The sequence below is a fragment of the Ammodytes marinus genome (assembly GCF_949987685.1).
Source record: "Ammodytes marinus genome assembly, chromosome: 15".
Lineage (NCBI taxonomy): Eukaryota > Metazoa > Chordata > Actinopteri > Uranoscopiformes > Ammodytidae > Ammodytes > Ammodytes marinus.
The window spans coordinates 14,302,678-14,320,960 of NC_137219.1; the positions used below are offsets into that span (position 1 = coordinate 14,302,678).

At 40.2% G+C, this 18,283-nt stretch overlaps 1 protein-coding gene across 1 annotated transcript; it reads right to left on the bottom strand.

Moving 5' to 3' along the window:
• Positions 1-3,534: 3,534 nt before the first annotated feature.
• lrrc9 (leucine rich repeat containing 9) lies at positions 3,535-17,650 on the bottom strand (the record flags this gene model as incomplete). Its single annotated transcript, XM_080042263.1, has 32 exons — positions 3,535-3,568; positions 3,683-3,839; positions 4,033-4,222; positions 5,222-5,347; positions 6,252-6,320; positions 7,163-7,380; positions 8,844-8,980; positions 9,479-9,618; positions 9,705-9,813; positions 9,947-10,077; positions 10,163-10,285; positions 10,372-10,592; positions 10,701-10,878; positions 11,056-11,196; positions 11,596-11,721; positions 11,805-11,996; positions 12,201-12,320; positions 12,410-12,589; positions 12,935-13,059; positions 13,149-13,289; positions 13,393-13,528; positions 13,876-13,996; positions 14,096-14,275; positions 14,364-14,495; positions 14,615-14,823; positions 14,965-15,120; positions 15,388-15,570; positions 16,432-16,502; positions 16,599-16,662; positions 16,909-17,049; positions 17,245-17,463; positions 17,594-17,650. 32 exons carry the CDS (start codon positions 17,648-17,650, stop codon positions 3,535-3,537), a joined length of 4,527 nt encoding a protein of 1,508 aa, XP_079898389.1.
• Between the last annotated feature and the right edge of the window lie 633 nt (positions 17,651-18,283).

The following is an 18,283-nucleotide window of genomic DNA, read 5'->3' on the forward strand; positions in this document are numbered from 1 at the left end:
AGAAAGATAATAATCTGGAGCCAATGAGATTAAATTGCTGTTTTTGTTGTTGTGATTCTTCTTTTGGGATGAGGGTCGGCAGGATGTTGTGTTTCCTTGTCATCTTGAAAAAGCAATTTCTGCTAGGACACAATAAACAAAAGAAAAGCCCATTGTCAGTTGCAACAACATGTATTGCACCCTGTAATCCTCCCATAGCAACACTGGTTAAAATAATTTCTCTATGTTTGTTATGGCTGCCTGATAGAAGCATATCAAGTTGAATTTAGACTTGAGTCATTAATGGGGAAACAAATGCAAATATCGTAAAAGATAAAACAAAACTGGCCACAATCTACAAAAAGCAGACCAATGCTCTTAAAATTGATTCCCATTAAATTTAAAAGAAAGTAGGTATTTGTCTGTTGGGTTGTGGTTGTTATTACCTTGTTTTTGCCATTTTAACCACACACCACCCTTTGTGTGATTGCAATAATTTGATAAATCACACCCAAGTCCAGAAATGAATAGCATTTAAGATTTAATGCCTCTGTGAGGCGTGCTCTCAACCAAAATGTCTGCGCAAAATAAAAGCATTTTCCTTTTCATTCTAATTGTCACTCTTACTACATTCTTTTATCCGTATTTTCCCAATTCGCTTTCTTCATTCACTCTTTATTCTAGGGGGCCTCACAGGAAACAAATTACAGGGAAATGACAAGAATCAACAATAACTCAATGACAGATTTCAAGAGAAGCAATATGTCAAGATTGTTTTTGAATTGGGATGTATTTGTGTGGGTGAAAAACGAGCTCTGGACATAATATGAATCTTTTAAAAAACGAAATAATTCCTACATCTTGATAATGACCTGCAGTTGGTTTCCATTTTTTTTATATAATAGCAATTCCAAGTCGAGTGGGTTTGCTGGTGTAAATGTAACCTTCACTGAGGCACTTGTGAAGACAATACAAGCTGGTAAATGTGAAATGCATGTGGAGTTTAATCAAGCTGGTAAATGTGAAATGCATGTGGAGTTTAATGCTGTTCATCCATAACACATACTGCGCATAATGCTTCGATAAGCAATCGCACAAGATGCAGCATTATCTTCGGCATCACACATCAATCAACGTCCTGCTCCCCTCTCACCTCACCCACAGCCTCAACCAACACTAGAACCGGAGCAGATAGCAGTGAAAACATGGTCCATTCAGCAATTATTCACAGAGTCTTGGACTAATGGGGCTGCAGATGCACAGACACAGCAAATGTAGGGAGTTAGTGGACCAGCATTAATGGCCCCATACAGAGCATGTGTTTTTCTGTGTGTGTGTGTGTGTGTGTGTGTGTGTGTGTGTGTGTCTGTGTATTTGTGGGGATGGGGGAAAGAACATCATCTATAACTGATTCACAACAAGCACAAACATGTCTAATTATGAATCCAGACCAACTCACTTTCCGCCTTCCACTCGCCCTCTCTCTTTCTCCCCCTGCGCCCGAGCCAGGCTCCATATCAGGCAGATGAAAACATAACCTGTCACATTCCATCCCATTAAACCAGCTACAAACCATGTGGTCTACTCACACTGAGGAGTGAAGAGAGGGAGAGAGATAGGCAGAGAGCAGTGCATCTGGGTTCACTCAGAGCAGATGAATTATTCACAATCTTTATGCAAATGTCATTTTAATGTTAAAAATACTGACAGATATGCAAAGAGAGACGTAGCTACTGTATGAAGTGCAGTGCTAACTAGAAGCTTACACAACACATAAATAACCATTGCATTAAAAACAGTTCTATCTCTACCATATCCATGCTGCACATACTGTACACAGTACATATGAAATGTTTAATTATCCTTTGCAATACTTAATGCATTAGAGAGCTCTAGCTGAGCCCCCCAAATCTGTGAATTAGAGTGTTGTTTAATGTGAGTTCATCAGCTGACATTTGACGGTAGGCAGAGCAAGGTAATGCCAGGGCACTCACTTGCACAGTCATTAGCCCTGCTTAATGCTGGGAATTAACACAAATTAAGTGAAGTTAAGTACATGCATTAGAGGAGCTTTTTCTGTGAGAGGTTTTCATTTTTGCTGCCTAAAATCTGGATGTTGCCTCACATGCCTAAACAGCAAAGGCAGCACAGGCCTGAACACAGAACTCAACCATACACAGGCATCTGCCTCCTACTGATACATTACTACCTTCAGGGCAGGTGGTAAATTAATTGATGCCTGATTAAGCTGTCATAATGGGGGAGTTTATGGAGCTCTAAGGACACCTAGTGGTCACATAAACACCACTGATCCGTAAAGACCAACGCTCATGTTGGTGATAGAAATATTAAAAGAAAATGATGCTTCTTTTGGCTTTAGTGGATTCAAAGTTATGTTATTTGGAAAATGTGGAAAATAAAATCTTTGCTTTTGCTGATGTGATTTTTTTAAGGAATAAATCTTATTAAAAAGTACAGGTTTCACGTTAAACACAATATTAGTTAAATTGTAGGCGGCCTGCACTGGGACAGTAATAAAAGCTTTCTTTCCCGAGCTAAATAACATGTATGGTTGATGGATGGGAATGGCTGTCCTATTTAAATCTTCTCACATTGAGGTTTTAATGGTACAATTATTTGTTTAGACATGCCAGAATTAAAAGGTTTTAGATCACATAGCACAGGCTGTATCCTCCACATTTAAGGCTCAGACTGCTGTTTTTGTTAACTACAGGACCGCTAAATTGACAGGAAGACAGGGGGGTTTATAATCTAAAGCTCAGTGGAAACGAACATCATGAATATCAAGGGGAGTAGGTTCATTTCCCCAAGATTTGCCTATTACTGCGGTGGGCTATTTCGAAAAGAGGCTAACATGATGAAACCGAAATCCATTTGGACTTCATTCAAGATTATGTCTTTATCTGAGTGACTGCAGATTATTGTCCATTGAGAGGTGTGCTAAAGCTGGATTATCCACTTGTTGGGGGATGCATTTGACCCAATGGACGCAGCATGCCACTCTCACACGCCCTTACATCTGTGGGTGTTTTTTCGCTTGTTTGAGTCCAAGAATGGGATAGCAGTAGAAATGACACCAAAACCTCTCATCCTCAGATTACCATGGTTAGTGATCCACATATGTAGATGGGAAATAAGGTCACAGTCATTATGAATGCATTCGAAAGGGATGAACTACCATCAACCTTCAAGTACTCAAATATTTATTTAATACAAAACATGTTCTAATCTTAACTAAAGATTAAAATATGTGATTTATTGATTCGTAAACATCAAAAAACAGGAAGTCATTTGCGAAAAACAAAAGGCAACTGCATTGCCCTATTTCCTGACTTTTTCCTCATTAAATGTATGTATGAAATTAATGTAGCCCCTCAAATACAAAAAGGTACACTTACAAAAACACCACCTTCAAGATATGTCCTAAAATGCTATGATATATGACCACACCACAGTCATGGCTGCCCTATGTGTTCACCTTATGATTGTGTACTGGTTGATGAGTATCGGTGTATGATCCATCTCTTCTGCCTGCTACATGGGTGGAGGTTTGCCACTATTTGTAAATCTGGAACAAAAGAACAAAGAAGACAGTCAACTGGCAGTGTACTATGTTTAAACAGATCCCTTCACATTTTAAAAGAAGCAGAATTATATCTCTTGGGATGTTGGATTTACCGACCTGGTGTCTTGCTCCTGGTTGGGATACGTGATGGTGAATCTGTTCGCATCATGAAGAAGAACTGTGGCTGGCAGGTTGTTTCTCGTTCTTCGAATGTGTCTTAAGGCAATGTCAGTTTGGGCACTTCGAGCTGTAATAATGGGCTTGTTCTTCTTTTCTGAATTGGGAATTAACACAAGGGGATAGGTTAGATCACCGCCATACCAGTGGTCAACTTATTGAACAGCTTTCTCGTATATCTAAAAAGTGAATCCCTAATGTTTGTTTAGCGAAGATCGATGGCCCACGTTAAGAACAACCACATTTATCAAGTTACTATTGACCATCGCGAAGAGAAACGTAACACTCACGCTTGTATGAGTAATGACATTGGGCTTCGTCCATGTTACTTGGAAGGATATCTTGCCCAAGCATACAGTTGTGTAGTCCTCCACTAATACTCATTCCTCTTAGAGGGGTATTTCGAGGCACAAGAGGTCGCAGTCCGAGTAGGTTTATTTCAGTGGTAGGAAGAGAAGCTCCAGGGCATTGGGAGCATACCTTTAAGAGAAAAAATAAAAAGGGAGCATGGGGTTGTTAGAAGAAATACTTCAGGAGAAGATTACAATGAAAAAAATAAGCAAATATTCAAATAATGTGTAAGAAATATCTCTTCAGTGCCTCAAGGGTCAACACGACCTCCTAACCCTGCAACAGTTTCCTTTTTCTTAACCTTCCCATGGCTTCTACTGACACTGTAGTGAATTCACTACAACCACATACTTGACAGGGGCTTGGTCATTTGAATGCTTGTTGTTCCACATACATAAGCAACTTGTAAGGGAATAGTAATTACCACTCATCAATAACAATGTTCAAATACAAACAATGCCAGACGCAAGTTCAGAATAATAACTGCGATGACAATTATGAAAGTCATTAGTGGGAGGTTTGTAATTGTGTTTTTAATGAGAAAACCCAGGATCTGTGCTCGGTCATTTCCACATCTACGATTAATAAGCAGAGGGGGTCGTGTTGACCTGGCTAATAGGGGGTAAATCCACTGGTGCATTATCGGCCGGGCACATTTCATCTAATCAGCAGGATGATGCCAGTAGCCTTTAGGCTGCTTTAAATTCAGAGCTGCAGGAGAATTATTGCCCCGGTCTCTCAGTACATGAACATCCAACCATTTAGATCAAGTGTTTGATCCAGGCTTTTCCCATTTTTTTGGCGGCTGCGGTTCAGTTGTTGTCATTTTGTCTTTCAGTTGGACTATATTTTGCATGATGAGGCCCATTAAGATCTTTTACACAAACAAGGTATTTGTCATTCAGTTTCTTACTGAAATACATACAAGATTCCTTTATTTTCCTAAGTAAAACATCTTGAAGTGTTAAATTGCTTTAGCTAGAATATTTTAGGAAACACTTTTTATGTCTCAACCATAAGTTCTAAATGTTATTCCACACTGCCACAATAGAATCATGGGGCATAAATGCTGGAGCCTTATTAGAGTATGTGTGAGTGTTTCTGTTTCAGTTGTGTTGCAATTCTCACTGATGGATCAGCACTGAGGAGTTCCGCCCTGGTCCTTTCCTCCAGGGTCACCATCACTCCATCCAGCACCTGCAGCCGGGTCAAACGGAGCATTACCGCTGGTCTGTGGAGAGAATTTTTGGCCACCTGCAAGAGAATAAGAAAGCACAGCTTTTACCAATGTTTTCGTAATGATGTATACTGACCCTAAGTATCATAGAGCAATCTGACTGTGGAGCCTGAGTGAATCCGGGGCAGAGACATCTGGGATAAACATGATGCTTTGTGGGTCCCAATGTAGTTATTATGTGTAACTTTTGCAGTGACCCAGCTGAAGCAGCACATAGCGCCATTCCCAGCTGAGGGCACATTTTGGACAGGGTTCAGATTCAAGACTTAGAACTTCATGTTTCTATAGGACACTGCTGCTGTGAATAAGTTAAGTGATTTCATGCCAATGGATGTCCAATGGAGAGGAGGAGACAGACTTTGGCAAGAGGAACATGGGTGAGGTAAGGATCTCATGATGTCAACAGCAGGAGGCATTGTCTCCAGGGTGGCTGTTGGCCTCCACCCCCTGGCAGGATAAACCTCTCCTCTGGGAAGAGAACGGGGGATGGGGCATAGCACCACCACAGCTGGGCATAGCTCTATCGACGATAGGGAGGCCCTGGGCTCCAGGCTCTGCTCAGGCCTGATCTATGAGCTCCAGATGGGTGATGTAACGGGGCCAATAGCGCCCTGCCATTTGGTCATCGGATTTGTTCTTGATGCCGGCCAGTTTGAGGCACAGCAGATGGCCCATCATGTAATCGCTTAATTTGGAACTACGGAGTTACACCGGGATAGTGTTTTGGATTGTGCAAGTCAGAAATCTAGCCTGTGAGTGCACTTTTGATGATTTGTCTGACAGTGAAAATGTCCGAAGTGTCCTGTGACTGACAAGTGAGTAGATCCACATCACTTGGCAAAACTATAAGAAAAACATAGGCCTACCTGGATAATATTATTTCCAAGTTGTTTAAATGCACAAAACACTTCTTATACTCACCGGATTGCCAACAAGAGAGAGCTCTGACAGCGAAGGTAGGACTTCTAGTTTGTCAAGCTCTGTGATTTCCTACAAAAAGCAAAGAAACAAAGAACATTCACTTCCTCCTGGTTGTAGCATACTGTGGGTTAAAAATGGAGACACATGCATGAGGGCTGAACCTTTCATAATTTTGGTGTAGGGAGGATGGAAGAAGCTGATGGGAGAGATTACATGTGTGACCTCTTATTAATCTCATGAGAGAGTTTGGGCACGCAACATGCAGGGCATGGAGGGGGTGGTTCTGTTATTCCCAGGTTCATGGCTGCACTTGGCTGTGATTCAAAGAGGCCCCCTACTGTGAGAGCTGTTGAGCTGGGATGATTGCTGTATTTTATGTCTTAATTGAATGCATGAAAACATTTAGGAAGTGAAGGGAATAAAGAACTGGCAACAAAAGTGCAAATCACCCACCCTGGGTGAATAAGGAGATGCAGACTGAGAAGCTGATTACACGTTGTCCTGATTGTTCAGCTCTTCCTTCATACACACAGCCATGACCTTCAATCAAAATTGATTCTCCTTAATGCTACCCCTTGCATGCCACAGTGGGGTGGTAATGACTCATGATTACTATATTTCATGTCTTACTTTGCAAATGCACGGAAAAGTAATACTGCTCCACACCGAATGAAATACATTCTTAAACATCTGATACACTTTGCGTATGAACCAATCAGTAAGATTCGGTTGCAAATCAAACCTGCACAAAAGCTTTCTGTGACCTTGGTGGTTGCCTTGGGAAATCACTGTATTATGAGTGGTTGAGGAAGCCCTATTGAAAATCTGTATATGTCGTTTTATTAAAAAAACTGAATACAAGTATTCAAAAATCCAGCATGTGAGGAGACTAATGCTGCCGGAGGAGCTACCTGCAGCTTGTTCATGCCAAGAAAGAGCTTGCGGAGCTCAGTCAAATAATCTAAATTGTTGAGCTCCCGGATCCGGTTCTCTGCTAGGTGCAGTTCTAGCAGGACCTTCTGGGCTATGAAAGAGTTATCGGCAAAGGCTTTGATCCGGTTCCTGTCTAGCACAAGCTCTCTGAGCTGGTGAAGCCCCTCCAATCCTTCCACCTGGCTGATCTCATTACCTAAGGCGAGAGAAAACAATGTCAGTGAAAACAATTATCGAAACAATGGAATATAAATGTTCTTCTTTACTCCTGCCAGTCTTGTTAGATGTTGAATGACTCCCAACGTTATCTCAAGCTTCTATTTTACTTCTACTGAAAAATTAAATAAAGATCCAGCGGAAAGCAGCCCCTCTTCATACTGTGGTCGCTCATGGATTAGTGGTTAGAGCGTCCCCTAGAGGATCAGTACTCATTGCAGCAGACCCGGTTTGAATCAGAACCATGGTTGATTCTCTGCATGTTCCTCCCCTCTTTGCCCCATTTCAATTCTGTCTCCAGAATCTGTCTAATAAAGCGAAAAAGGCCAAAAAATAATCTTTATATTTTGTTTTGGTATAATGTGGTCACATTTTAATTTCTTCTTACTTTCTGTAGCATTGAAATCATCCCCCCTTATCACAAGCATTCTAAGAGCTGGCATGGTATATTGGGTTGTATGTCACGGCACTGTGATCAGTGTTGATAATATCTTACATATATTATACACCTTTGGTTCAATCCTAGTTTAAAACAATTTTGATAGAATTTTTTTTTTTCTATTAATGCAGTAGCAACACTGGCTATGGCTATGTAGGAGTAAATATTGAATATATCCTCCCAGCTCTTCATAAAAAGTAATTTTCAGAGCTGATAACCGAAATTAAAGAAGCTTTGCAGTGCTGGTCTATACAACCTAGTGTTTTTGCCTAAATTTTTTTTATTAGCTTTAATAAGATGATCTCATCATTTAGCTTGGCATGCAAACCCCCAAGAGCCTGAAAGATTATTATTCAGACAAACAAAGAAGACATTTGTCTGGTGTTGCCTCATCTGATTTATAATTTTTTTTAATGTTTTTGTTACGTTTCGAATTTATTTTAGTTAAACTGATAGGTCCTTGTTAACATACAGTTATATTTGTTGCAAATATGGTGGTTGCAAAATAATTGGTATGTATATTTTTCTACATTCACAACTGTGTTTTGTTTCGCAATTGAGTGATATTTCTATATTAAACAAAATTAGAGTAAATTGCGCATTCTAAACAATACAAAAAGCAGCATTTTAAGTTAATATTAACATTTGTAAGGTATTTTGTTGTGTGCCCTGGGTGTAAAAGGCACTGAAATTACAGAGACAGCTTTGAAACCTTTCTAAGCAAAAGGGGGGGGGGGGGGGGGGGGTTGGGAGGGTTAGGGGGGGGGGAGACAAGTAAGGTTGGCTTTGTGGGACAAATCATCCTGACAAAGCAAAACTCAATCAAAATTCATCAATAGCAGTTGAAAAGAAAGTCAGTCATTCTTTTCTTCAAAAGTCCCACCTCCCACCTGGCCTAAGGTCTATGGGAGACATTGCCCTCAGCGCTTGCCTTTTCACAGGCTATATGCACTGCACTTTTAACAGGCTTTGTGAGGGAAGTGTGGCACAGCAACCATACATACCTTGAAGAAAGAGTGCTTTAAGATTGGTGAGCCTGCTGAGCTGCAGATTGGCCATATTGGAGATGCCATTGTGACTCAAATGCAGTACCTCCAGGCTTCCCATCAGTGGCTCCAGCCTGCCAGTGGGCCCAGTTTCCCTTAAACACAGTCACATAATGACAGTTTGCAACATCTGTGGTTAAATGAACATCTCTTTCTCCCCCCCCCCCCCCCCCCCCCCCGCTGCTTCGTTTAACTGGTCAGATCTCACAGGTGCAGACCACCTAACGGCAATTATTGTTTGGGCAAGACTGTCATAGCACAAGAAAAATGTGATTGGAAGATCATATCATTATTCCATTAATGTGTTGTCAATGTATAAATGTAATATATATAAACCAAGATTTAAATATTCAATGAGTTTTAGAGCTACTGTACATTAACTTTTCTATACAGTGTTGTTAAAGAAAACATAACATTTACATTTTTTTTAAATTGCAGTATCATGAAAATGTGTTTAGAAATATTTTATTATGTATGTAATAGGTTTATAGGCAAAAACTCTGACAAAATCTGATGTAAGTGTGAAGAGGGCTTTCATACATTGGGTGGTCAGTGCTGCCCCCTAATGGTAACAGTCTAGAGTTGAAGTTTACCCTTTGCCTTTAGATGGGCTCTGTTGTCCGTAGCCACTGGAGTGAACTTTGCTGTACAGTATCTGTCTGTTTGTCAGATGAGCCTGAGTCTTTTGTCTGGGCAGGATGGACTCCACGTGGTTGTAGTTCAGACACAGAGCCTGTAAAAAATGTATATATTTGTCCACATCTCAGGTGCAAAGCATAGCAGGTGCATGTTGATTTTTCAAATTTTTGTAAGTTGTACTTTGATGTTGGGAAGGTAGATGAGGCCTGAGAAAGAGGTAAGGTTGTTGTGGTCTAAGTTGACGCTGCGCAAACTACAAAACAGGTCTGCCGGAGACAGATCGACCATCCTGAGGGTGGAAAAAACACGTTTTAGTCGCCCTGTATTTCAACGCCTACTTTTTCAATACAGTAAATTACCGTAATTGTGCTCATTATTGGAGGAGGTTTGCGTTTTTCTTTCAGTGTCTTTCAGGCTAGTACCTAATGGAGCTAGACTGCAGGGTGAGGTAGGTGATGTCTGTGTAGTTTGAGTGGCCAAGCTTCTCTGTGACCATGTCAGGGTTAAGTCTTCCCCCAAATATATCCTTTGCACTTTCACACTCAGTTGCCTCCTAGAAAAACAACAGAAGATACAATTATGTCACCACCACTTCAATATCTGAGAGGTTCTGGATGTTTTCTGTCGTCGGTACATACCACTGCAATGCCATCCAGAGCTTTTAGGGAGGGTAGGTGGAACACGACATAAATGCGATAGTTTTCCAGTTTCTCCAATAAAGGATTCCCATAAAGATCTAGAATGATGAGGTTTGCCAATCCCTACATGGAAAGAGGAGTACAAGTTCAGGAAACACAATGAAAAGAGTGGAAATCTAAAACCTATTGTCATCATCCCCCCTGCTTGCCTTCAAAAAGTAGATGTCTTGGGAAGTAGAAATGTGGTTGTTGCCGATGTAGAGCTCAAGAAGAGAGCGAGCTCTCTGGATGCCATGAAGGGAACTGATAAAGTTATTCTCCACTGACAGAAAAGACAGGTTTGGGAGCTGATCTAGGACAGAGGCATCCAGACTAGAAAGCTGATTCCCATCTACACTCAGTTTGTTTAGGCAGCGCAGTCTTGATAGGCCTGAAGAAACAGAGCAAAGACAGACACATAAACAATGAAGAAGAACACCTATTTTTCAGGTTTATCTGAATGTGGTGTTATCTTCAAGTTCATTGTGAAGTGACAAACCAATGAGTGTGCTGATGCTGTTGTTGTTGAGGGAAAGCTCCTCCAGCTTCAAGCAGCTGTCAAGACCCTCTACTTTAGAAATGTCATTTTCATTAAAGGAGGCCCAGCGCAGGTTGACTAACTTATTCAGATTGATCATTTTGGAAATCCTCTGGTTGTCAAGGTTCAGGGCAGTGATCTGGTCAAAATGGGGGGTCACATTTGCATTAAAAATACAAATTATTACAGATGTTAAAACTTGTATTACAATTGCTACAGTATGGACAGCATGGTATCTGGTCTATCCCTGGCCGAAGGGATAGACCCAAAAATTTGCTAATTTTTTTTTAGAATTCACTCCTTTATTATAGCCCACCTTTGCAGGCCAATCAGGCTCCAGCTCTGGTTTGAGCCCCCAGTGTCCCGGAGTGAGACGACATAAGAGCTGGGCTGTTGACAGCAGGCTGAGACTGCGGGGACGGTCACTGTTGGAGCGCGAGTGAGCTAGCAGAGATTCCTGCAAGCAGAGTGTCAACAGGTCTGATTTAATTACAGTACATCCTGAAATATGCAGACAGATGTGCAGTTCACATACTGCACTAAAATAACAATAAATCCACATTTAAAAGTACAAAAGATGTCTATTTCTCACGATCCAAGAACAAATTATAGTCACATGAAATGGGCCTAGGACTGAAACTAGATCTCAGTTAAAAACATTTGTTATTTATAGACGTTACATGTTTTCCATACATGTTATGGAAACATGTATGGCCCTCATACATGAGGACCGTTAGACGGCCCAGTACGATAATTCTGACTGCTTCAGGCTGGTAATAGGAAAATAGCTTGACTTTATACTTCTGCATTCTTTCAGCCACATTTGCAGAAACTACAGCATGTATAAGTTCTTTACCTGGTTCATTTTGGATCCGGCAGCCGTCTGAGCAGCATCAGCAGCCTCATCCTCCGCTACCATCACATCGTCCAGATGTGTGAGGGCCGTTAGACGGCCCAGGACGATCATTCTGACTGCTTCGGGCTGGAAAAATTAAATTAACTTGACTTTATACTTCTTCATTGTGCCTTGTATGGCATCTGATTGTATTTAATAAGAGCACACACCCTTATCCAGGGGTTGTATCGGGTGTCTAGCTTCAGCAGAGCAGGTGTGTGTTTTCTCAGCACAGCCGTATCCTCTCTGGCCTTGGTCAAGTGGTTCCAGCGCACATCAAGCTGTTTAAGCACTCCTAAACCCTTCAGCCCTTCTAGGGTCACTAGGCAATTATAGCTAGCGTCCAAAAATTCAAGGTTGGGCTGCAATTTAGGTAAAGCAAACAAAAGAAAAAACATACCTATGCATTTAATACTGTGGTCCAAAACTCTCTGCATCATGTGCCACTCCTCTATTCTATTTCATTACATTTTACAGAAGCAGGTCACTACTAAAATGCTGCTCTTTAATGACTTTTGACACAAGTCATTAGAAACCTAGAAAGCAATAATAATATTTGATTTTACCATGTGAGAAATGTCATCCAGGCGTGTTAACTCATTGAAGCTGATGGTAAGATGCCGCAAAGCTGTGAGGCGTGAAATCTCCTTTATTTTACTCAGACTGTTGCCATGAAGGTTCAGCACCTGGGAATTCAATACATTGAAGGTATTCCATTGTAAGTGTATGAATTGGCTTAAAAATCTGTTGACCTTTACAAAGCCAGGGCACTTACAGTGATCTGACTGAGGACGTTGGCTCTGGCCACATTAAGCAGGATTTTGTCATCCAAGCTCAACAACTTGGGCTGTGGTTTCAGCACAGGTTCCATGTTGAGGACTTCTTTGTCTAGCATGATATCGTTGGAAGGGGCATCATCTCTGCCTGTAACATGGCCCGGCATAGTCGGCTGTTCCTTGTAACAACATATAAAAAAGATTTAAAACAAACTGCCCACTAGGTACACAACGTTCATATGTAAAACATTTATAAAACGTATATATATAGTATGTATATATATATATATATATATATATTAGATAAATAGCAACAAGGAATGAGACACAAATAAGAATGATGTTTTATGCTCAGTGAGCTTTGGTTAAAACCCTTGCTCCTATTTTTTGATTAACTCAGAGCTTTTACTCCTTTTTTTTGTGCTCAATTTAATTTAAGTTTAAAATAACCTGTCGAGCTGCAACAGCCTGTTGATTTGCCACGCCATCGGGCTATACAATGAAAACACCAATGATTTAATTACCCCGGTGATGTATTCAAAAGATATGATGTACTCGGGCAGGACAAGCTCATGGTCAAACACAAACCACTGTCTACGTCTGGGAGCACACTCAGGAACAGTGTTTGTTTTGGAGGAGCGGGGTCTCTCTGAAAGAAAAACACACACAGATGCAATGGTATTGTACATATACTGACTGAAAAATAATTGTATTCATGTCTTTTGATAGATGGTACACCTTCACTCATGGCAGCCCGTTGCTTAGTGTCGACATTGCGATATACAGAGTGGGCTCTGGGGTAGCTGCTTCTGTCCATCGATTCTCCCGCTCGGATAGGCACACTGTGGCCCACAAACACTTTGGAAACGACAATTTGACCTACAGACAAGAAACTAGCCTTTTAGCATTAAAGAAATATAACAACATCACTTGAAGGTAAGGGGAATATGGGGACATAATACTATGAGCAAAACTAACTTACTGTGCCTGAAGGGGATCGTTTCCATACTTTGTTTGGAATCGCACTGGCTGTCCCTGCACAGTGCCTGTTCCATTCTGATCTGTTCGGTTTCACTCAGGCTATTGGATAACATTATAGCTCCCTCTCTCCCCAAAGCCTAGTTCAAAGTCATCATGAGTTACGAGTTAGGTGAAAATAAAATGTTGTTGTGTTGCATATCACTTGTGTAATTCTTTCTGTATACAAAAGGGTGACCATGGTGTTGACCCAACTAAGGCTTTCAATACGTTCATACTAATAGAACGTTTCCTTGTACAAAAAAAGTTGTGGAAATTCCATTTTTCAAATGTTCTTTATCATGTTATGTCTACGAACTGACTTTCTACATGAATTACTAGCTGAACATTTTCCCTTAAGGTTAGGAGTAATACATTCTATGTGAGGGGACTAAGTGTTTGTAGTAATCACGAATTTTGAAAATAACAGGAACAGCAGTGTACAAACCTTATATTGTTCGGCTGTTTTGAAGCCTTCCTCTAAAATGCATAACAGTTCTTCCTTCTCATTAATTTTTTGAGTGTCAGCTTTGTAGAACAAGTGCTCTAGCCGACGTCTGTAATTCCTGCTTGAAAAGTTTCAAAAAAATAACGAAGGGTTACTACCTGTCACTGTTTCAATTAGGACAACCACTACACCAGGAGCGCTACAATCTAGTTTAGCTTACTGTGAAAAGATTGCAGACTCTTCGTTGGCTAGCAGGGTGTGAAGTCTGTCCTCAAAGCGAAGCCTCAAAGCACTGTTGTGGATGCGGATAACTCTATTGAACTTAATGTCAGTGATGCCGTGAACCTTGAAGTCTGAATAAGAGAAGCGGGAGAGCAGGAGGTCGCAACAGGAAGTAAACCTGAAGACAACATAGGAACTAGGAGTTAAGGGAAGTCTGTGAATTGTAATGATGGTTTTAATTGTACTTAATGAAACTTAGTATGTACCAAGGGTCTGTTGAGCAACCCTCTTCCAAACGAATATTTCCAACACTTTCTAGCTCCATCAATAGAAACTGGACCGTACATTTCATCATGCTTGTTGCATGGGCCATATCCCGCTCAAACCAGGCTTCTATCCTGAGTGTAGAGGAGGGAACATAATTCACATTAGAGCTGTTCCTTTCACCAGGAAATATGAGACTAAATCGTATAAAGCGCTGAAAAATTCTCTCCGTATATTATTTAAATATACTGACTCATGCAGCCTCCTAGTCCATAGTGCCAGTCTCTCTCTCAGTGCTTCCATCTTCCTGAGTATCTTGTGCTCCGTGGCAGGATCGCGACTGACATCAGTGGGCTGGTCACTTCTGTCAGCTGAACCTTCAACCAGGTGGGTCGATCCATCCTCCGAAACGCAGGCATGCTTCTTACAACCAGCCCGCACCCTGGAGAGTTCACGTTCAAGCTAGGTATGCATCCAAATAAAAGCAGGCGACTTAATGGTGAACATCAACAGCAACCTGCAGATTACAGCTAAATAACAAATCCAGTACTTACAGATGCTAAAATATACATTTGCAATTTTTCAAGGTTTTTTTTTACATACATTTTTGAGAGTGTGATTGACTGTTCTGATGCATTCTTCAGGTAACTCTAACATAGTTTTCTTCCTTTCTAACAGACTGAGTCGGGTCTCTTTCAGGTTCCTTTGAGCAGTACGAACACGCATGTTGTAGTACATCATTTTCTTCATTACTGTGGACTAAAGGAAGAAAAAAAGGTAAACAAAACACATAATCCATAAAATATCTAGAACTCGGGATATACTGTAGGAAAAGTGTGAATCCAGTATTTGAATATTTAACTTATAACAGAAATATAGGGCAATTTCAGGGAAAACCACTTAGAATTTGAAGCAAATGATTAGCCATCGACATAAATAGAAAATGTGTATCATCTCAAGAGCCAAACAGATACTCAGGTGAACTAAAAATTGGTAACAGAAGGGTTCTGCTCGTCTTCTCTGTACCTCAGCTGCTTCCTTGACTTGCTTGCTCGAGACATCATAGGTGTCAAGTCGCTGGAGGCCTGGCATGTGGTAAAGAACGTGGGTGGCATAGTTACACAGTAGACACACTGGGTTTGGCGTTGACGTGGGGTCCTTCAGTGCCAGTTCTCTCAGATGGGGTAAGCGGGCAAGCAGGGTCAGCTCCTGTTACAAAGACAGCAACAGAACACACAGGCCAGTTGATAACTAGGGTTTTCTACGGATCAGGTCGTGCCATGAAAACACTAATGTTTCTCAAGAAACATTTTAGTCAAAGAGGAATTATATACAAATCAGATGCCCAGATGTGCAAAACAAACTGTCTGTAGCCCCTGTCTTCTGACTCTTACTAAAAACGAAGTTTAAATATTAAACAAATGCCATATTGAGACAAAAAATATATATCTTGGATCTTACAATTTATTTTTCTTCCTCTCCATACTCATTGCACAGCAGATAAAAATAAATGTCAAATTATAATGACTAAGAAGCAAATACTTTTTCTTTTTCTTTCATTTAAATTATTGCAAAATCCTGGGCACTCTGTGCAGTGAGCAACATGATTGCTTTCTTTTCAAAAGGTGGATTGCAGGAATATGATATGAGGTGTTAATATAATAAAAGCTGAAGCCACAGCACTTTTTTGTGTTTCCTTCCAAAATGACCTCGAACAAGACAACGATTCAGTGTAAATACTCTGAATGAGCTTGTCAGCAGCAGAATATATCTAAAATGTACAAACAAACTGGCCTTCAAAAAAGTTCTTACATTGTATTTTAAAATACTTTTTTTAAATAGATGTAATCATGAATGTATATCATTGAACACATAATGAAAAACATTTTAATTATACTGCTCAATAACTCAATGAAGAGTGAAGACCTTGCTGTTGTAGAATTGATGGAAAATCTGAATTGGATACCCTAACAGTTCATAAGACATTTAGACCAAGGATGTTAATACAATTTTACAAAATAAATACTAAATGTTTTCACAGAAAACAAAACAAATACAGTTTAATCTTACCTTAAAGGAGTTAATTTTGTTCCCAGACAGATTTAGATGCTGAAGGCTGGAATTAGGATCAAGGCTATGCCCTTAAAAGAAGTTAAACATTTATGTAATTTTTTTTATAGATTATTTAATCTCAATCAAATTTGACACAGAAAATACAAAGTCTTCGAAAAACATACCAATCTTTTCCACATTGTTGTCAGCAAGGTTTAGTTCTTTGAGGTTTTGAAGTGAGTCCATGCCCTTCGGATGAAAAAAAAAAGCACAATCACGCACAACAGGCAACTGATCACGAATGGAAATGAGCTACATATTTACTGAAATATTAAATTGAGGTTTCGGTGAAAATGAAATATGATGCCATAAATTGGATAGATAGATAGATAGATAGATAGATAGATAGATAGATAGATAGATAGATAGATAGATAGATAGATAGATAGATAGATAGATAGATAGATAGAAGAGTTCATAATTTACAGTTCAAACCTGTATCTGAGTAATGGAGTTATTGTTGAGCCACAGGACTTCTAGGTTGACCTGCAATTCTAAATGTGTTATGTCACATATTTTATTATCATAAAGGTATAGTTTCTCAAGCTGCAGACAATTGTGTAGTCCAGATATTCCCTGTAAAAAGAGAAAATGGGACAAATTGTTGTTTATACGATATATGTTGTACAATGCACTAATACAGGATAATATATATTGCTAAACGAAGGATTGGGCTGTCCATGCAAGATGTGTTGTCATTAGATGCCACAGATTGTTTCATATTATTGTAGTATGTGAGAATTAGAAATCTTGTAATCAAAACAGACTTACTGTGAGATGGCACTGGACTACCCAGAGCTCCCGAAGCAGAGGACAGCACTCAAGTCCTTCAATGTGTTTTATGTTCTGGCCCACTATGGTAAGCTGGCGGAGCCTTGGGAAGAAGGAAAGTCCAACCATTCGAGGGAAACCAGAGAAGAAAATCTCCAGGGAGCTGATGTTGCTTCCTTCTTGTGCAATTTTTTCATAGGACACCCCATTGGCAATGCACTGTTCAAAAAATATTCATGTCACAGAAGAACTTAGGCTATGCTATAAGCATCTTTAGGATAATTTAAAAGATCGAATGGGCCTATATACCATTATAATTTTAAGGAAACAATGTGAATGTCATACTTACCAGCTCTTTGACAACCTCCTCATCACCGCGGTGCTTTTGACTCTCACTCTGTATCATAACTTATTTGCCTTGAAATGTAGCCTACTGCAACTGAGCTAAACTTATGTAGAGTTGTTAGTTATTTTGCCCCTATAAATAATTCATAAAGTTATGTTACATAATGCCTCATTCTCCGAATAATGTTAGTCTATTAGAAGAATAAAGGGAAAAGCCATGGCAATTAGGCTCCCAGATACAACAAGGTTGGCCTAAGCATGGCAAGGTAAGTAAACAAATCCACTACGCGTCGCCACACATTCATGCTAACTTCACTAGCCTCTATAGTTATGCGCGGATATTGGGACTGTTAGCTCACGTTAGTTAAGTCCCAATAATGCCTGTTTAAACAAAACATAAGATAATAAATTCAACTTTGCATGGCAGTTACCATTAGCATTGCAAATTGCATAATACCGGGGAACGTCTGCTCGAACACCAAACTCTCCGTGGCCTGCCGCCTGTCTGAGTTTTAGCAATGTTTGGCATCAGCCGGTGTCCAGGCAGGAGCGTCCGGTTGCTAAGGAGCCATGTTGACACTTTGGCGGGTCCTGGTCATATTTTAATCTACCACACGAGGACGCCACACTGCAAGATATATATATACAGTAGCCTATATATATATATTTTTTTTTAATAATGCTTTATTGTTAT